Below are 21,650 nucleotides of genomic sequence, written 5' to 3' on the forward strand. Positions count from 1 at the left end.
CCATGGTGTGACCGCACCTAGAGTATTGTGTTCAATTCTGGTCGCCGCATCTCAAGAAAGATATAGTAGAATTGGAAAAGGTGCAGAGAAGGTCGACTAAAATGATAGCGGGGATGGGACGACTTCCCTATGAAGAAAGATTAAGGAGGCTAGGGCTATTCAGCTTGGAGAAGAGACGGATGAGGGGAGACATGATAGAGGTATATAAAATAATGAGTGGAGTGGAACAGGTGGATGTGAAGCGTCTGTTCACGCTTTCCAAAAATACTAGGACTAGGGGGCATGCGATGAAACTACAGTGTAGTAAATTTAAAACAAATCGGAGAAAATGTTTCTTCACCCAACGTATAATTAAACTCTGGAATTCGATGCCGGAGAAAATGGTGAAGGCGGTTAGCTTAGCAGAGTTTAAAAAGGGGTTGGACGTTTTCCTAAAGGACAAGTCCATAAACCGCTACTAAATGGACTTGGGAAAAATCCACAATTCCAGGAATAACATGTATAGAATGTTTGTACGTCTGGGAAGCTTGCCAGGTGCCCTTGGCCTGGATTGGCCGCTGTCGTGGACAGGATGCTGGGCTCGATGGACCCTTGGTCTTTTCCCAGTGTGGCATTACTTATGTATTTATGTACTTATCTGTCCTTCTGTTCCTTCTGTCACCACCAGAACCTTCCTCCCATCCCAGTATCAGACCCATCTCTAAACCCCAGCCCCCTTTTTCCTTCCCCAGCATCAGACTGGTGTCATCACCCCCCCCCCCCTCCTTCTCCTATCTACCCAGTGCTACTATATCTGTTGTAGAGTGAGGTGCTCCTTTCTTTACTTCAGGAGTTGAAAAGCAGAGAACAAGTACTTACTGTATTGCACACAAAATAGAAAGTAGATTCTCTGATTTTGGCAGCTATGTGGTGTTGGCATCCACAGTGGCTAGATTAAAAAGAAAAAGGAGCGCCTCACTCTGCAGTGGATTTAGTGGCACCACGACAGGCAGGTAAAAGGATTAGCTGGTACAAATTTTGGTGGGCAGGGGCCGACAGGCCAGGGATAGCATCCGTGTGCCCCTCATCCCTCCCAAATCGGAGATGCCAAGGGTGACTCATCCCAATGAGTGAGGTTTTCTAGCAATGCATCTGGGGTATAAATTTGGAAAGATCTACATGTTTTGCTTTCTAAATGCTGCTGAGGGCAATGACCATCGATCTTTTTTCAGTCAGGACACACCTAATGGACAATGCTTGCATGTGTGATGCACTGCATTAATGACCCTTACAGATCTTTGGTGAGACATAGTATAGCAGTTCTTATGAGTTAAATGTAAACATGCCCTGCATCTACAGTGAATACAGATCATAACTAGAACATTTCTCCATGGAAGTCACCATACCAAAAAAAAAAAAAAAATCCTGATTTTCATGTCATCTGAGCAATAGCAACACAAATCTCTCCACTACCAGGCACATTGTGAAATACAAAACCTGAGAAAAATCCTAATTGTAAGCTCTCTTGAGCAGGGACTGTCCTTCCCCATGTTAAACTTGTACAGCGCTGCGTAACCCTGGCAGCGCTTTAGAAATGCTAAGTAGTAGTAGTAGTATTACTGTGAGCCCTAAAACACCAATACACCTACTACAGATAAAACAGAACAAGTGCAAGTTCTACAGATCTCAGAACAGAATACTACACTTCAGTCACATGCAAAACACAGACTCTCACAAAATACAGAACAAGGGATCACCAATTATAAATGGAAATATGAAGATAGAATTTGAATTGCAAACCCCAAGAAGTCAAATTCAATATGTATTGCAACACTGGAGAAATAAAAACATAAAACTGTTTTATTTGTACCGAATACAATACAAAGACATCTCTGATGAAGATTTCCCAAAGCTAACGTATTTCAATTAATAAATTCAAAATAAAATGGTTTGTTCCATCATGTTGGTCCCAGTTTCTTTTGCCTTCTTTCTTGTCTGTCTTCTGTTTCCAGTGACTGCTGTCCATTTTTTTAAATTTCTCCTCTCTCCTACTGTCTTACTGTCAGTACACCTGTCTCTGATATTCTGATGTTTCCTTTTTAACTCATTCCTTCCTATTTTTTAAATTTCTGCCTCTGTTCACTCAAATTTCACCCCACTCCTATTTTTAAATACCTATCAACTTTCCACCTCCTTCTCTCACCCCTAGTTCTCCCATTTCCTATCTCACCACTTCTCCTTTCCCCTCGCCTCTTATTCCCATTTATCATCTATTCCCCATCACCACATTTTTGTACTCACTATTTTCCTCTCATTCATCTCCTTGACAATCTCCTTGGCCTTTCCTGCATGTTCTATACCATTCCTGGTATCACTCTGCCCTATCCCTCACTCCACTCTTGTAGCCTAGCATCTCCTCTCCCCCAACACCCTTGAAGCCTGACCTGTCCCATCTCTCTTCCCTCCTGTCTCCTCCCATGGTCCCAATATCTCTCTTTCTTTTCTCAGTCATCCTCCCCCATAGTGTAGCATCTCTCCTTCTCTCTTTTCTCCCTTGAGTCTAGTATGTCTCCCTCTTTCTTTCCTCCCTCCTATTGTCCAGCATCTATCATTCCCACCCCTCCACCCCCCCAATTCTAAGATCTCTCTCTCTTTCCTGTCTGCCTCCTTTTGGAACAGAGAGAGTAGATGGATGGATGGAGATATATCCCTCCCTACCCTCCTCTCCCCCCTAATTCAAATATCTGTCCCTCTTGCTTCCCTTACTGAATGTTATCCAGCATCTCTCTCTACCTCCCCTCCAAAAATCCCCCCCTTTGGCTTGTCCAACATCTCCTCCTCCTTTCCTTTCCCCAAACATCTTTCCCTCTGGCTTCCCTTCCTGCATCCTGTTGTCCAGCTGCTCTTCATCCCTCCTTCCCTTCCAACCCCCCATTCAAACATCCTTCCTTCTCAATTCCCTTCCTGCTTCCTATTTTCCAGCATTTCTCCCTCCTTTTCCTCCAACCCCCTCCCCCAAACATATCTCCATCTGGTTTTCCTTCCTACTCCCTGCTGTCCAGCATTTCTCCCTCCCTTCGTCCAACCCCACTCCCATTCAAACATCTTTCCTCGCTCCCTTCCTGTCTCTTGCTGTTCACCATCTTTTCCTCTCTCTCCTCTGTCCCTGAGGCCAATATGTCTCCCTTTCTCTGTCTTTAACCCCCCCCCCCCCAATCGAAACTTCTCACCTTCCATTCCTCCACCTGCATCTGAGATCCAGCATCTTTTCTTTTGCTTCCCTTCCCCCACAGTCTGGTAGCTTTTGTCTTCTTCCTTCCCCTACAAGCAGTCCAGCATCTTTCTCTCCCCCTCCCCCATTTACCTCTGCTTGCTATGAGAGGTTGCCAGGCTGCGGCAGCGATTCACTTTTGCTGCCTGCCGCCAGCCTTTGAGTCTTCTCTCTGCCATGTCCTGCCCCTGAGGAAACAGGAAGTTATGTCAGACAGGGCAGGATGCGATAGAGTAAAGATTCAGAGGCCGGTGGCAGAAAGTCCGAATCACTACTGCGGGGGGGGGGGGGGGGGGGGGGGAGGGGGGAGGGGTTTGAGAGAGAGGGGGAGCATGTTGGACTGCCTATTCGGGGGGGGGGGGGGGAGTGCTTTCTGTTGCTGCTTTCTGTAAAGTGTCGTCTGAGGTCTCAGCCTCAGTTGGCCTCATTATAGGGCCGCCTCTGGTTATGACTGTAGCAGGGTGAGTGAGGGTATGGTATGGAGCCTCAACAAACACAGCCACTCAGAGAGGTGAAAGTGAACAAAAACCTTTATTTGTATTCAGAAGAATGATATAGCCTATTTTCTTCACAGGCTTGATAAACTTACGAAATAAAGTCTCTTGGAATTAAATTATCTTCCTGCAGCCTTGTCCCTGACAGGAGCCACAGTCGCATTGTGCACTAGTCTGTCTTCAAGGTTAACCAAAACTAGGCCTAGTTCTAGCCTGGCCTTCAGGATTAGGATTTCACAAGGTTCCAAGGTAAAACTTGGCCTACCTGCATTAAGCTTCTGCTGCTTGCATATCTGTGGTGAAGGCATATGTTGGAGGGCTGCTCATGTCTTCCTTGGGCCTCCCTAATCTGCTTGTGGTTAGAGTTTTTGTCTGGCTGCCTGAACCATGTCTTTCCTGCTGTTCCTTGACTGAACCATTTCCTTTCTGCTCTGTATTGCAGGATTTAAGTCACTCTCAGGCCGATGATCAGAAGCAGATGCGGGCGCTAGAGGCCAATAATGCCATACTACCACCCGCGTTTGCTCTCACCCGATGTTCAGAGCTGGCAAGTGCATGTAATAATGCGCTCTCTGGCTCTGAATGCTAATTGCATGCAAATGCATGCAAACAAGAGTCTCCCACATTCCTCCCTCAAGGACAGCGGGCTGCGCGCCAAACCCTGTGCCATCTCAGAAACTGGCATTAGGGTTTGCCAGCAAGGGAGGAGTGGGGAGACCCACTGAAGAGGTTTGGCAGGTCTGGGATTTTCTCCCCAACCTATCAAACCTAAGCCCCCCCCCCCTCCAAACACAAGACAGGCTCCCCGCCCCTAAAATGCAAAAACCCTGGTGGTCCAGTGTGACCGCTAGCTTCCCACCTCCCACATCGAACAGTAACACCCTGGTGGTCCAGTGGGACTGTTATCTGTCTATCTAGCTAGCTCATCTGCCCTCCCGTGGTCTACCTCTCCATAGTAGTAGTTGGAGGAGGGAGGGACTAGCACTCCCTCCCTCCTCTTCGAGCGCCTTTACAAAATGGCGGTGACCTGCCCTGCCCGATGTATCCTAGGAAGCGCTGGGTAGGGCTTAACTTAGATATAATGGTTAAGCCCCACTCGGTGCATCCCAGGATGCACCAGGAAGGGCGAGACGCCGCCATTTTGAGAAGGTGCCTGAAGAGGAGGGAAGGAGTGCTAGTTCTTCCCTTCTCCAAGTACAACTATGGAAAGGTAGGACGCTTGGGGGAAGGAGGGAGGGCAAGATAGATAGCAATCCCACTGGACCACCAGGGCATTTTTGTTCAATTTGGAGGGGGGAGGAAGCTAGCGGTCCCACTGGGGTTTTGGTATTTTGGGGGTGGGGGGCCTGGACTCCAGTTCTTGTGTTTGTGGGGGCAATCTTATGGTGGGGAGGGAGCAGGCTTAGGTTTGACAGGTCCAAGTGAAAATCCCAGACCAGTGGCGTTCCTAGGGGGGCTGACACCTGGGGCGGATCGCCGATGCGCCCCCCCCGGGTGCAGCGCCCCCCGGGTGCAACGCGACCCCCCCCCCCCCCCCCCCCGGCGAAACGCGACTATCCCCCCTCCCCTTACTCTGCTATCCCAATCCCTGGTGGTCTAGAGGTACCTCTTTGGGGCAGGAAAGAGCCCCCTCTTTCCTGCCCGGAGCTGCTAGCTGACCTGCATCCTCCTGTCCTGTGGTGAGTCCGGCTCTCGGCGTTTCAAAATGGCCGCCGAGAGTTGAAGCAGCCTCGTGAGACTTCAACTCTCGGCGGCCATTTTGAAACGTCGAGAGCCGGACTCACCAGGACAGGAGGATGCAGGGCAGCTAGCAGCTCCGGACAGGAAAGAGGGGTCTCTTTCCTGCCCCGAAGCGGTACCTCTAGACCACCAGGGATTGGGATAGCAGAGGGAGGGGACAGGGAGGAGAGATGACAGGGGGGAGGTGAGGGCGTGGAAGGGGCGGGACAGGGGACGAGAAAGGGGCAGCTCCCCCAGCAAAATGACACCCCCCCCCCCCGGTGCATCTTTACCTGCTGGGGGGGGGGGGGGTTGCAGCGCGCGTCTGTCAGCAACGCTCGTTCCTTGCTCCCTCTGCCCCGTTACAGGAAATAACCCGTTCCGGGGCCAGAGGGAGCAGAGAACGAGAGTTGCTGACAGACGCGCGGCACCCCCCCAGCGGCGTGCACCCGGGGCAGACCGCCCCCACCGCCCCCCCCCCTTAGTACGCCACTGTCCCAGACCTGTCAAACCTCTTCTTCTGTTTGACAGGAACTTTTGCAGGAGGATTGTGCCTTGGGCGCATCCCTTGGCAAATCCTCCCACAGAAGTACCCTTATGATCAGAGTTAATAGAGCACATAAATTAGTATGCTATTAGCTTTGATCATCGGAGTGTTATAGCCCTGCGCACTTCCAGCGCTGTTTTTAGAGCACTGTTTGGAATAGCACGGGGTTTCTGATCATCTGCACTTCTGTGAGAGAGTGTTCTTAAGGGGAACTGGTCATTTCCTATACACACCATCACATAGTATTTAAGCCAATGTGTATGAGTCAGTCTGCTTCCTTATTTAATGTACTAATTCCCCAGGTTTCCCCTTCTCTTGTTTATTCATGTAATAACATACTTGTGGTATCTCTGCCTTCTTGAGCAAACTTAGAGTCTACTCCTGATTCTGCTTTTATATTCTTCCTCTGCTATAGAATTCAATCCCAAAATATCTTCACCTTGAAATGTCTCTACTAAATTCAAGGGAGCTCCTTAGGCTTTCTTTTTCTACCAGGAATTTGAGGACTGATGTTTTTGGATGGGGTTTGGTGGACATCAGAATTCAGCCTTTTCTTTCCATATCAGTCGTCATCTTATTTCTTTTGTTGGCTAGGATTGTAAACAGCTGTGATATGCTATGAACAGATGTATATTAAAGTCTTGAAAATTGATGCCTTATTGTTTAGTTGCTGAATTCATTGAGAAGTTTGTAAAAAGTTTCAGAGCAAATTGGTGTTCACCTTTTGTTTTCCTTGTTAAATATATTTTGTATTTTAAATTTCAGGTTTCTTTCTCTGTCAGTTATGAAATGAACCAGTCAGAGGCACAAATTCAGACTGATGTAAGTCTTTCTTAGCTTGTCAGTTTGTTTGTGTTACTTGTCCAAAAGGAACATATTACTCATAGATATTGTCCTTTCATTTCCTTTGTAGATTGCTTTAGGTGTACTTGGTGGTCTAGCATTGCTATCATCAATTCTCAAGACTGCTGGTTGGAAGAGACGAATAGGGAGCCCACTGATAGACCTGCAGGTATTCATCTACAACCCACGTTGCTAAAACAACAATTTACTTGCAAACATGTACTCTCTGGATTATGTTTTAAGGGGATGATCAGCTAGTTGTCATGTTTGTTTACAGAAATTATATACTAAGATCAAATAATACTACTTGGTTGATTAACTTGCTGCAAAAAAGTCTTCAAAAATTCACCAATTGCAAGTTAAGGTTTAACAAACTAAGTCCATTTTTTGCAAAGTTATTGAAAATGAGGAAAAAAACCCCAAAACTTCAGAAGCTCAGAATACTGTCCTGCTCATTAGCACTTGGGACTTGGCAGTTGAGCAGCTTCCTCACTAGCCTAAAAAAAAACCCCAAACCCTCCTTCTTATTTTATCTTTGTATCTTATTTATTTCAATTAAATTCAACTTTTAAAGTTTTCGTAATATATTTTTTTAATTTCTTACCATTTTTTAATATAAAGTCGCTGAAATGGGACACTTATCTGAAAATCAAAATCGGCTTGCTCTACAGAGCACTACTGTTTTATCAAAGCTTCTTCAGGAGTGCCGTTAATAGTTCTGCATACTGTGTCCTGCCAGCCTTCACCCATTCATTTTCCGAAAATGAATGGGTGAAAGCTGGCAGGACACAGTATGCAGATATGTTGTCATGGCGCTCCTGAGGAAGCTTTGGTGAAACAGTAGTGCTCTGTAGAGCGAGCCAATTTTGATTTTCAGATAAATATCCTGTTTGAGCAACTTTTATGTAAGAAAAATGATAAATTTTAAAAATGTTACAAAATTTTAAAAGTAGAATTTAATTGTAATAAATAAAATACAAAGATAAAATAAGGTGGTTTTTTTTTAGACTAGCTAGGAAGTTGCTCAGCTGCAAATCCCGAGTGCTAATGAGCAGAACAGTATTCTGAGCTTGTGTTAAGTAAGTTGGTAGGGATGGGGTCAGAAGAACAGGTGGTGCATTTCGAGGAGGAAAGAAGATGGGCGGTTTCCTCTTCGGTGATATCAGGAAAAGAGGAGAAGGAGGCCTGGGTTGGTTGGTTGAGGGAGTGGGTTATAGGGTGAAGCGGAGGAGATGGTTTGGTGGAGAATTGGAGGTTGATCTTCTGCACCTTGTCGCGGAAGTAGCCAGCCATTGATTGAGGAGAGAGTGGGGGGGGGAGGGGGAGGGGGGGGGGAGGTGGGAGCGGAGGGCACTTTGAGGAGGGAGTTAAGTGTGGCGAAGAGACGACGAGGGTTAGAGCTGAGGGAATTAGTCAGTTGGGTGTAATAGTCCTGTTTGGCGAGGAATAGGAAGGACTGGAAGGAGGATAGCATGAATTTGTAGTGAATGAAATCAGTATGGGTGCGAGATTTCCTCCAGAGGCGTTCAGTGGCCATATTGATAAGACAAAATTGTGGGATTGTGATTAAAAAGGTGTTTCGAGATACTAGTGGGCGCAGTGTGGCCCTTAGAGGGTGGTTGCGGGGCAAGGAGCTGACATTGATCAATATTTATGCACTGAATGTGGGGCAGAAGAAATTCTTTCAAATATTAAAAGGAGAGATTCTGGGATTTGTGGGAGGGCTGGATTTTAATCTTGTCCCGGATGCAAGGTTAGACCATTCGACAGGAGGAGGGCAGCAGGGTGGTCCTGGGCGGAAGGCATTGTTGCAATTTATGAAGGGGTTGGAAGTGGTGGATTGTTGGAGGTTGCTACATGGGGTGCAGCGGAATTACACCTTTTACTCGCATGCAGTGCAGACCTATTCCCGTATAGATGGGTTGTGGGTGCATTGCAATGGATGGCATATGGTGGAGGCAGCTGAGATAGAGACGATTTGTGTTGGTCATGCACCAATGTGGATTAAACTAACTGGGCTGGGTCATTGCAGGCGACAAGGAGTCTGGAGACTTAATGAGTCACTGCTAGGCGATGAAAAAGTGAAGGAAGATATTAAGCTTAATATTCAAATGTTCCGTCGCTTTAATGATAATGGAGAAGTCACTGATGGGGTGTTATGGGATATAACAAAAGAGAGGGAACGAAGTACAAACTAAAGTCCAAACAAAAAAAACAGCACCACGGGCCTTTAAAAATGGAACACAGTTCTTTAATGAATGAGCCTTGACAAAAAGACCCGACACGGGCCGTGTTTTGGTGACTAGCACCTGCGTCAGGGGTCACAGTGATGACGTGGAAAACTTGGGGAATAACTCGAATATATTCCTCTACAATATATTATTCCTTACCCCATGTCTCATGTAGTAAAAGCTACAAAGCACCAAGTGGTGAGGGGGGCCTTGATCAAGTGGGGATCGCGCAAGAAAAGGGAAAAAGGACAACACTCGCTAACTTTGCATATGAGTTTATTATGCTTAGAAAAATTGCACAAACGAAACCCTACACCACAGATATGGGAAGACCTTAAACAAGTGAGAGGGGAAATAGCACAATTGCAGATGGCAGACGTTGAATTCATGAGAACTAAGCTAAAGCAGCAATATTTTGAGTTTGCCAGTAAATCAAGTGCAATGTTGGCCCATTATTTACGGGCAAGGCGAGGGTGCTCCCTTACCCAAAAGTTGAAAGATGGTGGGGGAGGTTGGCACTATGCTGATTCAGATATTGGAAAATGCTTTGTGCAATATTACCAGGATTTATATTACCTTTGAGGGTGCATCGGCTGCAGATATAGCTCGTTATTTGGATCAGGTTCCATTACAACGATTGGATGAATCTGAAAGGGCTCAGCTTGGGGAACTAGAGGAGGTACAGGAGGTGATGATAAGGCTTCCTAATGGTAAGGCCCCAGGACTAGATGGATACTCGGTGAGGTTTTACAAGTGTTTTGTGGAGGTGCTGGGAGATTTATTGGTGTGAGTGGGTAATGGTGTTTTGGAGGGCAATGGGCTCCTGGTATCCATGTCTGAGGCTGGGTTAACAGTCCTGCATAAACCTGGGAAAGACCCCACTGTTTATGGTTCATATAGACCTATTTCACTTCTGAAAGTGGACACAAAGATAGTGGCTAAGATCCTGCTAACAGATTGGCAAGGGTACTGTCGAAATTGATTCATATAGATCAATCTGGATTTATCCCAAAGAGGCAGGTAGGGGATAACATAAGGCGTACTCTTCATTTAATATGGGAGGTACAAAGATCCCGGTCTAGCACAGCTATGTGTTAATCTGGTCGTGAGCCCTTGGATCTAGGCCGAGACCTAGTATAGCTTTTAGGCCAAGGCCTAGGATGGACCGAACAGGTACTATACATGACCCCAGCTACCAATCCCTGCACACACACGCAACCAATCTTGCACTTCCAGAAAGGGGAAGATAGGGCATACAGGCTGGCCTCACGGCCTATCAGGAACCGATTCAGTCAGAAGTCAAGCATGCGGGCCTCACGGCCTACCTGGAACCGAGTCATACTTAGGTAGGGGAGAAAGAGAGTAAGTGAGGTGTCCCCCCTGGGGACCGGAGCACCAGCAACACCCTCGGTGCTGGTAATCAAGGAGAAAAGGTAGCATACAAGGAAACACGACAAGTGAGGGACTGAGATAAGATACTGTAGGCAGAGACCCTCAGCAAAACAGGGAAGAGAAAAGTCAGCAAAGGGGAGAGCAGAGCCTAACACACACACTAGCACAGAAAGGGACAGTGCTCAGTAATACAGGAGGTAGTACAGTAAAGGAAGTACTGGAACAGTCACCAAGGGAAGACTGCAATAAACAGATAACTGCCAGAGGCAGAGAAGCACTGGAGACAAAGGGTTAAACCCAGCTCAGCACACAAACAGAAACCAGAGGCAGGGAATACTGCAGACAACGGGGAAGCAGAGAAGCTCTGCAGACAAAGGGTTAACCCCAGCTCAGCACACAAACAGAAACCAGAGGCAGGGAATACTGCAGACAATGGGTTAACCGGGAGTACAAAGAAAAACAAACAACCCCCACGAAGAGAAACAAAGGGCAGGACCTGACAGGCAGAAACAAACACAGCACGAAGGGAACTCTGAAGGAAGGGAAGCAAACAAACAAACTGGAACAGAATGAGAAGTAACTAACCACACGGCACCAGAGCTAAACCGAGATTCCCAGGTGTAGGGAGAGAGGTAATAAGACACATGCAGACAGAGACAGAGCAATAGAAAAACTGCAGCCAGGGAAGGAGTAACAACTCCACAGGAACACAGATCTAACAGCTCAACCAGAGCAAAGAAAGGCTTCAGCAGATTTGGAGTAAACGCCAAAGCAGGGGTTGACGGGAGAGGTGAGCTTAAGTAGACAGACGGACATCAGCTCAGCCCCTGACGGACCAATCAGGAGCGGTTCCAAGCATTCCCCTGCCTGACTAGCAGAATTCTAACAGAATCATACAGAATCATAACACTATGTTAGCCATAGACGCAGAAAAGGCCTTTGACCGGGGTCAGTTGGGGTTTTTTGCGAGCAGTGATGAATTGCATGGGCCTTTGAGATAATTTTGGTACCTGGCTGGCAGCCTTATATGCAGATCCGAAGGCATGCCTTAACATTAATGGGGGATATACATCTTTTTTTTCAGTTGGTAGGGGGACTAGGCAGGGATGTCCCTTGTCGCCCCTTCTATTTGCACTGTACATAGAGCCATTAGCAGAAATGATACGTCAACATCCGGATCTTCGGGGTATTAGGGTTGGGGGGATGAAACATCGTATTGCGCTGTTTGCAGATGATGTGCTACTTTATGTAGTGGATCCGGAGCAGACGCTACCTACGGTATTGGAGATCCTTAGGGAATTTTAAGGATATGCTGGTTTAAAGGTTAATATGGATAAAAGTGAGCTATTGGGGATTTCTCTAACCCACATGGAAGAGAGTAGATTGAGAGCACTGTTTGCTTTCAAATGGGCCAAGAATCACATTCGATATTTGGGGATTCAGATTCCCAGGGATCTGAGAAAGGTGTATAGTTTAAATTATGGGAGGATCGTGGACCAAATTCGGGTGGAGTTATCCCGATGGAAGGGGTTGTGGCTTTCCTGATGGGGGTGCATGGCAGTGGTGAAGATGAATGTGCTGCCTAGATTGTTATTTCTGTTTCAGTCACTGCCAGTGGCGGTTCCAAAGTGGACACTTAAACAACTGCAGGGTTTACTGTCACAGTTTATTTGGGAGAGCAGACATCCCCGTTTGGCAGGACATGTATTGTGGGGGGCTCCTGAGAGGGGGGGGTACAGCGGTGCCCAATATTGAGTGGTATTATTTTGCTGCCCAACTGCGGATGATTATAGACTGGGAGAGGGGGAAAACAAAGCCAGCTAGTCAGGTGGAACAGTCGTATAGCCTTCATAGGCCAATGAGTTCCTACTTGTGGACTACTGAAGGAGTGGGAGTGATTTTGGCTGGGATACAAAATATGTTTGTGAGGCATCTGGTGGAACTGTGGGGAGAAGTGTGGAGGAAATGGGGCCAGACTGATAGGGTATCTACACTCGCGTCTTTGCGATGGGAGCCAAAATTTGGGGCTGGGAGAGAAAATGCCATATTGGTGCAGTGGGAACAAATGGGTATATTGAATTTCCGAGCTGTGCTACAGGGGGGTAGGATGAAGAGCTTTGATATGCTGTGCTCCATGTATGGCCTGCCCGGGGGAGATATTTTTTCCTATTTACAGATTCAACACTTTGTGGGGATACTGGGTTGGAGGGGGGAGAACCCTCAAGAGATGGAAAGTCTGGAAAACCTGTGGCTCTTCTTGAGGAGGGTGCCCCGACTAGTATCAGTGATTTATAAATTTCTTAGGGGATGTGATCCCAGGCCATTTAGTTTTCAGGGGGCTTGGGAAGAAGATCTAAAGTGCCGCTTTTCTGATCATGAGTGGGAAGTGATTTGCGGGGAGGTTCATAAAGCCTCGGTGGGTGTTTTGGTGCAGGAAAATGCATACAAAGTCCTCACCAGATGGTATTATACACTGGACAGACTGAAGCGGATGTATCCGGGTACATCGGGCTTATGCTGGAGGTGTAAATTACAACTGGGCTCATTTTTACATATATGGTGGACCTGCCCCAGAGTGGTTCCCTTTTGGCAGGCTGTTATGAAAGCGTTGGTAATTTTGATTGAGTCATCTTTGGAGTGCGGTCCTTTGGTATGTCTATTGGGTTTACATAACGAGAGGGATTCTTGGGAGGAGAGCAAATGGTTGCGATGGGGGCTGGCAGCAACCAAGTGCCTCATAGCACAGCATTGGAAGAAAGTAGATCCCCGACAATAGGTGATTGGAAGTGCAAATTGGGTCAGTTAATACAAATGGAGCAACTTACGGTATACCGCAGGGAGGGGTTTCTGCGACATAAAGGTGGGTGGGCTCGATTCCATCAGCAATTCACACGCATTTAGGATGGTGGAGAATTAGAGGATGCAGGTGGGCTTGGAGGAGGTGGATAAAGGGAGGGGGGGTGAAGGAGCGTGTCCCAAAGAACCAAGGGGCATTCTCATATTGTGAAGGGGCTGGAAATCGTTGGAGGGCTGGGAGAGGGGATGGTGCATAATATTGGCGCACAGTTTACTTGGGGTATGGAAGTTGTTTGTAGGACTATTGTAAAAACACATACTGTAGAGGAGTTTATGTGGCTGATAAGCTTGTACAAGATGTCTTAGTCCAGTAATTGTTGACCCCAGCGTGGGCTATAGTGAGCAAGTTCTGTTCTTTATGAAAGTTGAATGGTACAAAACTATTATAATAAAAAAATTTAAAGTGAAAAAAAAAGAATTCTTCTGTTTGCAGCATCTTAGACTCTAAGAAGTAATCACTTTTAAAACACAAACAACTGGTATCAGCTGAAGGCTGCACAGAATAGGCCACTGTGAGAACAATAGAGCCTACCAGCTTTTGCTGCCATCTTTCCAATTTCTCAGATTCTCTGTACCAGAGAAAACAAGAAGCTGTTCAGGTGAGCCCATGACCCTGATTAGCAGCAGATACTCCACAACCCATAAAATCTATAGAGAGGGCAATCTTATAACTGGGCGCCTCCATTTAGGTACCCTCAGGGTGTGTGGTAAGAGCTTATCCTATAAAGGAACTTAGGTTCCTAGGTTGTTTTATAGAATACTAGTATAACCTGGTATTGATACACTTAACATTTAGGTGCCTGCAGTTAAGGCAGCCATAGAGCTAGTGTGAGTGCCTCAAGGCTGACAGAGCACATGTAATTTACAGTATACGATACATATGTATGTAGGAGCCCTGCCTATGTCCCACCTATGCTTTGGCCTTGTGTATATCTCCTTTGCAAATATGCATTATGTAAATTTTTAAAAGAGTCTTTTTATTCTTAAACAAACAGAATTGTTCATCAACATCTGAACAATGTCTTCCAAATACAGTACAATCCGCTTAAGTGCAAGGGTCTGGGACCAAAGAAATGCATGCAGTTAACCAGAGCGTGCACTTAACCGTTGTGACCCAAAGAAGCTTGACATCTGATAAATATATGTACAGTACTGTTTATTATTATACGTACAGTATATAGTCTCCGTTAACCTGCATTAGGCTTACTTGAAGTAATCATTTATAGTCGTCTGTACACTATTGGGTCTCTGAGTTCCATAGACTACGTCTGCCAGACGGTAAAAACTGTCATAGCACTGACATCCAGTGGCCTCCAGATAGGCCCACACGGTGTTGAGACTCTCCAGTGCTCTTCAAAAGTGACAGGAGGAGGTTTTTGAGTTTCGTCAGCATGTGCCTGGCTGCTCATTTCATCATCTGTTCCATCATCAGCTATTGTTGGCTGCGTGTAGGCGCATATCTTGACATCAGTGTTGTCGTCAGCTGTTTGTAGATCGTAATCAACAGCTACGTAGCGATGGAACTCCTCTTCAGTAACACCGGCTAGGATGTCAATAACCTGTTCATCTGATGCATTTGCAACAGCTACATCTGTTTCATTCCTCTCCACATCCTTAACAAAGCTTGCCCGCTTGTAGCAGTTCACAATGGTTGCCTGTGTAACATGATTCCAGGCTTCTTTCTGCATATGTAGGGAATCCAACAGTGATAGATTACGAGCCAGTTCAACAGCACGTTTATTCTTCCCAGTCTGGTCATCCATAATGCTCATCAGACGATGTAGCACAAGAGCCCGATAATGTTATTTGAAATTGGCTATTATGCCCTGATCCATAGGTTGGATCAGAGAGGTAGTGTTTGGTGGCAGGAAGACCACCTTGACGGTAGACAGCCTGACATCATCCCTGTGTGCAGCACAATTATACCAGGCTATAATCTTTTTAGGAAGGATAGAGAGGGGCGTAAAGGTGGAGGAGTAGCTCTGTATGTGAGAAATGATATCACAGCGACTGAAATGACGGGGAACTGGGGAAAGGAAGAAGCGATATGGATCACCTTAAAAAGAGAGGATAGAACCTCTGTCCACGTGGGTGTTGTCTACAGACCCCCGACACAATTGGAGGAACTAGATAAAGATCTGATTGCTGATATTCAAAAGTTGGGGAAGAAAAGAGAGGTGCTGTTGTTGGGAGATTTCAATCTGCCGGATGTAGATTGGAAGGTTCCGTCTGCGGAATCGGAAAAAAGTAGAGAGATCGTGGATGCTTTTCAAAGTGCTTTGCTCAGACAAATGGTGACGGAACCCACGAGGGAGGGAGCGACACTAGATCTGGTACTCACAAATGGGGATAATGTGTCAAATGTCCGAGTGGGTGCCCACCTGGGCAGCAGTGACCATGAAACGGTTTGGTTTGATATGACGGCTGAAGAGGAGGGTGGCCACTCAAAACTCAAAGTCCTGGATTTCAAGCATGCTGACTTTAGTAAAATGGGGGAATACCTGAGGAAGGAGCTGATGGTATGGGAGGAAATACACAAAGTGGAAGGACAGTGGTCCAGGCTGAAAGAAGCTATAAATAGGGCCACGAACCTTTATGTAAGGAAAGTAAATAAAAGCAAGAGAAAAAGGGAACTGATATGGTTCTCCAAGCAAGTGGCTGAGAAAATAAAGGCTAAAGAGTTGGCGTTCCAGAAATACAAAAAAAACTCAAGAAAAGGAAAACGAGGAGGAATACCGGATGAAACTGAAAGAAGCCAAGAGAGAGATACATCTGGCGAAAGCGCAAACGGAAGAACAAATGGCTAGAAATGTAAGGAGGGGTGGCAAAATTTTCTTCAGGTATATTAGTGAAAGGAGAATGACTAAAAAGGGAATTGTGAGACTAAAAGATACTGCGAACAGCTATGTGGATAATGATGAAGAAAAAGCAAATTTGCTAAATAGATACTTCTGTTCTGTTTTCACAGAAGAAAATCCTGGAGAAGGACCGCGATGGACTGCAAAAAGTACAAATGAGATTGAAGTGGATAGAGCACCGTTCATGGAAGAGAGTGTGTATGAACAACTTGAAAAGCTAAAGGTGGACAAAGCCATGGGACCGGATGGGATCCACCCTAGGATATTGAGGGAGCTCAGAGAGGTTCTGGCGGGTCCTCTTAAAGATTTGTTTAATATATCCTTGCAGACGGGAGAGGTTCCGAGGGATTGGAGAACGACGGATGTGGTCCCTCTTCACAAAAGTGGTGATAGGGAAGAAGCTGGAAACTACAGGCCAGTAAGCCTCACTTCGGTTATTGGAAAAGTAATGGAAGCGATGCTGAAGGAAAGGATAGTGAATTTCCTGGAAGCCAATAAGTTGCAAGAGCCGAGAAAACATGGTTTTACCAAAGGGAAATCGTGCCAAACGAATCTCATTGAGTTCTTTGATTGGGTGACAGGAGAATTGAATCAGGGACAAGCTATGGACGTAATCTACTTAGATTTCAGCAAAGCTTTTGACACGGTTCCCCACAGGAGGCTCTTAAATAAACTGGATGGGCTGAAGATAGGACCCGAAGTGGTGAATTGGATTAGGAACTGGTTGACGGACAGACGCCAGAGGGTGGTGGTGAATGGAATTTGCTCGGAGGAGGGAAAGGTGAGTAGTGGAGTGCCTCAAGGATCGATGCTGGGGCCAGTTCTGTTCAATATATTTGTGAGTGACATTGCCGAAGGGTTAGAAGGTAAAGTTTGCCTATTTGCGGATGATACTAAGATCTGTAACAGAATGGACACCCCGGAGGGAGTGGAAAACATGAAAAAGGACCTACAGAAGCTAGAAGAATGGTCTAAGGTTTGGCAATTAAAATTCAATGCGAAGAAATGCAAAGTGATGCACTTAAGGAATAGAAATTCATGCGAGACGTATGTGTTAGGCGGGGAGAGTTTGATAGGTACGGATGGGGAGAGGGATCTTGGGGTGATAGTATCTGAGAATTTGAATGCGACGAAACATTGTGACAAGGCGGTGGCCGTAGCTAGAAGATTGTTAGGCTGTATAGAGAGAAGTGTGACCAGCAGAAGAAAGGGGGTGTTGATGCCCCTGTATAAGCCGTTGGTGAGGCCCCACCTGGAGTATTGTGGTCAGTTTTGGAGGCCGTATCTTGTTAAGGATGTAAAAAGAATTGAAGCGGTGCAAAGAAAAGCTACGTGAATGGTATGGGATTTGCGTTACAAGACGTATGAGGAGAGACTTGCGGACCTGAACATGTATACTCTGGAGGAAAGGAGAAACAGGGGTGATATGATACAGACGTTCAAATATTTGAAAGGTATTAATCTGCAAGAGAACCTTTTCCGGAGATGCAAAGGCAGTAGAACGAGAGGACATGAAATGAGATTGAAGGGGGGCAGACTCAAGAAAAATGTCGGGACGTATTTTTTCACGGAGAGAGTAGTGGATGCTTGAAATGCCCTCCCACGGGAGGTGGTGGAAACGAAAACGGTAACGGAATTCAAACATGCGTGGGATAAACATAAAGGAATCCTGTTCAGAAGGAATGGATCCTAAGGAGCTTAGAGATTGGGTGGCAGAGCCGGTGGCGGGAGGTGGAGATGGTGCTGGGCAGACTTATACGGTCTGTGCCAGAGCCGGTGGTGGGAGGCGGGACTGGTGGTTGGGAGGCGGGGATAGTGCTGGGCAGACTTATACAGTCTGTGCCAGAACCGGTGGTGTGAGGCGGGGATAGTGTTGGGCAGACTTATACGATCTGTGCCCTGAAAAGGACAGATACAAATCAAGGTAAGGTATACACAAAAAGTAGCACATGTGAGTTTATCTCGTTGGGCAGACTGGATGGACTGTGCAGGTCTTTTTCTTCCGTCATCTACTATGTTATTATGTTAGTATGTAATTATCACAAAGCAACGAAATCTGACGATTTTGTGCCCACATTCTAGTGTCTAACTTCTTTAGCCACTGCTTCCAAATTTCCCCAGTCATCCATGAATTTGCGTTAGCCTTGTATGACACAGGAAGTCGCTTAACTTTCTTGAAGCAATGGGGCTGTTTGCTCTTTCCAATGACGAGGGGTTCCAACTTCTCACTCCCATCCATATTGCAGCAAAGGAGGATCATCAGTCGGTCCTTTGACGTTTTACCTCCAGTAGTTTCGACATGTTTGAATGCAAGTGTTCCATCAGGAATCGCTCGCCAGTAGAGACCGTTTTCGTCAGCATTGAAAATGTCACGAGGTGCAAACTCGTTCAAGATGGTAGGAAGAACTGAAACAACCCAATTTTGCACCAAAGTCATCCGCGTCTTATTTCTCACCATGCTGTTTCTTGAATTTTATGCTGTTCCTCTCCTTCCATCTTTCCAACCATCCAGCAGTGGCTTTGAATTCAGTTAGTCCAAGACTTTCAGCTAGCTGGTTAGCTTTCTCCATAAGCAGTAAACCACTGACAAGAAACTGTCTGCTCCTGACTCGAGAAAACCACCGAAGAAGAGCATCTTCTACCTCCCCAGCTTTTCCCGCCTGCTTTCGTTTCCATTGTGGATTTGTATTGTTTTGCCAGTCTTCCAGAAGCTGGTCTTTCTGCTTCAAGACACGTGAAATTTGACTGAGATTGACACCATATTCTTTAGCAATAGATGCTTGACTTTGTTTGTTTTCTAATTTTTTAAGAACTTCTATTCATTCAGCCAGTGTTAAAGTCTTTCAGTTCCGCTGCAATGACAACGACGAACCCAGTGTACACTCTAACAACATTCTTTTGCATCAGTTACCAGCCCTCTTCCTCAGCTGCCAGCTCTCCTTTCTCCCTCCACCACTCAGGTGGGGTATTAAGTGTTTAATGGCCACACAGGACCCAGCCCATAACCTGCTGCACCTGTTTCCACCTCCAGGACTCTCCCCGGTCCTAGCGACCTCCAGCTATACCTCCCCTTACTGGCCCCCTTTAGTGACTCACCCAGCCCTTCTCCCTGGACATTTTAGGGGAACAGCGCCCTCTAGGGGCCTAACCAGGGTAGGATAGCCTCTTCCTTATCACATACCCCCACCCTTAAGATAATTGCTGCTCAACCTCATCAACTCTTTAAGCCTTTTCCACTGAGGAGCAGCAATTCTTCCAAGAGGGCATACACTTTCCAGGCTCATCCCTGTTCTATCCCTGGGTCTCACCAACCCCCCCCATCTAGGCTCCTCACCCCCCCCCTCTTAGCACATATCATGGCCCCGGGCCCTTCCCATTCACCAGGCCTTGAGGGGCTCCCACTGCAGCGGGCCCTACCTGACCCTCTTCTCCTGCAGCCCCCTCCCACCTCTTGGGCCACCCGACGCTACCATGAGCCCTCCGAGAGAGGGGTCACCTAGCCCGCCCCAGGTTCCTTATCTTTCTCTTAGCACCTCACATGGCTCGGGCCCTGCCCTTTCCCTGGGCGCCCACCTATACCATGATCCCTCCGAGAAAGGGGTCACCTGGCGACGGTATTGGGACTTTTTTACAGCTGGTTCTATCAGACCCTTCTCCCCTGCAAGTCCCCAAAACCTGGTTCTTAATGTCCAGCTTTAATAGATCCTCTTCAGCGGTAATTGACTCAGATGAGTGCTCCTGCCGTCTCCTCTCCGGCTTGAACTTTTCTCCAGCTTCCCAGGCCTCCATCCTTTCTGGCCGTCCGATGGGGTGCAGCCTGCAATCACACAAAACAAAATCCAAGTGTGGCCTGTTTACTCTCATGGCCCCCTCACTTGTGCTGCACCTCCCTGTGTGTCCGCCCCCCCCTCCTGGGAAGGGGTTTGTGGCCTCCTCCATCCCCTACAGCCACTCCCAAGCCTCCAGTTCTCACTTATGTATCCATTCTCACCTCCCCCCTAGATACCCTTTACCTGGGGTAGGTGAGCAAAGCGCTTTTGCTAGTGTTGGCCCCCTCGACGGGCTTCTGGAACCACAGCCTCTGGAACCTCCAGGGACACCTCCATCTCACACCGACCCCTCATCTGGTCTGATCTGGAATCCGACTGCTCCCACGTGGATGTTCAGTGCAGATCCCACCACTGCCACCATTTGTGAAAATGATGAGGCTACTGTGAAGATGAAGCTCCCACCTCAGGATCCCAGGTCCCTCTTTCACTCAGGGTGAGCTGGTTCTCAGTATGCAGATTTTATGCAAATTAATCTACTACCCTTTTCTCCTCAGGGTGACCTGCTTCTCAAAAAGGCAAACATAGTCCGGTCTCACCAATCAGGCTATTTTCATACACATCTTTATTCCAGCCTCTGGGGCACACTTCTTTTAGCTTAAAACACTTTCACAAGCTTAAACAGTTCTTCCAGCTTAACCCTTTCATTTCTTCCTACTCAGTGCAATCTTCCATTTAAACATTTCTTCTTGCACAGTTCAATATCCATAATTTCTTCCCCCTGAGCCCTCTCACACAGGCATTTGGGCTCAGTACTAACTCTGTCCCTGGACCCACAGTCCCTCCTTGCAGCACACAGCTCTAGACACACAGTCTCTTCATCTTGGCCACACAGTCCCTCTTCACTGTTCTAGACACACAGTCTTTTCCCCTGGGACACACAGGACCTCTTCACTGTTCTAGACACACAGTCTTTTCAGCTGGGACCCACAGTACCTCCTTGAACACATAGTTCTTATTCTTGATACTCTAGGGCCTTCTTACCCCAGCCAGCTTCCTTCTTGGAAACACACAGTTCTACCACCAGTCCAAAGGGCACAGCCAGTACTTCTCATGGAGATCCCTCTGCATCAGTTACCAGCCCTCTTCCTCAGCTGCCAGCTCTCCTTTCTCCCTCCACCACTCAGGTGGGGTATTAAGTGTTTAATGGCCACACAGGACCCAGCCCATAACCTGCTGCACCTGTTTCCACCTCCAGGACTCTCCCCGGTCCTAGCGACCTCCAGCTATACCTCCCCTTACTGGCCCCCTTTAGTGACTCACCCAGCCCTTCTCCCTGGACATTTTAGGGGAACAGCGCCCTCTAGGGGCCTAACCAGGGTAGGATAGCCTCTTCCTTATCACAACGTATAATAATAAACAGTACTGTACATATGTTTATCAGATGTCAAGCTTCTTTGGGTCACAACGGTTAAGTGCACGCTCTGGTTAACTGCATGCATTTCTTTGGTCCGAGACCCTTGCACTTAAGCGGATTGCACTGTATATACTTCCAAGACTTCTAACAAGTTTTATGCTATTCTCCCCCCCCCCCCCCCCCCAAAAAAAAAACCCTTCCCCCCTCCCAGATGTCAACAAGAACAATGTTTCAGGAAAGGATCCCAGAGAGCTTCCCACTTAGAGTATGGCAGCA

The 21,650-nt window shown here is 47.0% G+C and overlaps 1 protein-coding gene across 1 annotated transcript in view; it reads left to right on the forward strand.

The window, feature by feature from the left end:
• The window catches only part of TMEM67 (transmembrane protein 67), a 465,663-nt gene that overhangs the window by 305,017 nt on the left and 138,996 nt on the right, over positions 1-21,650 (forward strand). Inside the window, 2 exon segments of the mRNA XM_030216600.1 lie at positions 6,776-6,832; positions 6,924-7,022. Coding sequence (XP_030072460.1) covers positions 6,776-6,832; positions 6,924-7,022 — 156 coding nt within the window.

This window comes from Microcaecilia unicolor, chromosome 1, assembly GCF_901765095.1.
Source record: "Microcaecilia unicolor chromosome 1, aMicUni1.1, whole genome shotgun sequence".
Classification (NCBI taxonomy): Eukaryota; Metazoa; Chordata; class Amphibia; order Gymnophiona; family Siphonopidae; genus Microcaecilia; species Microcaecilia unicolor.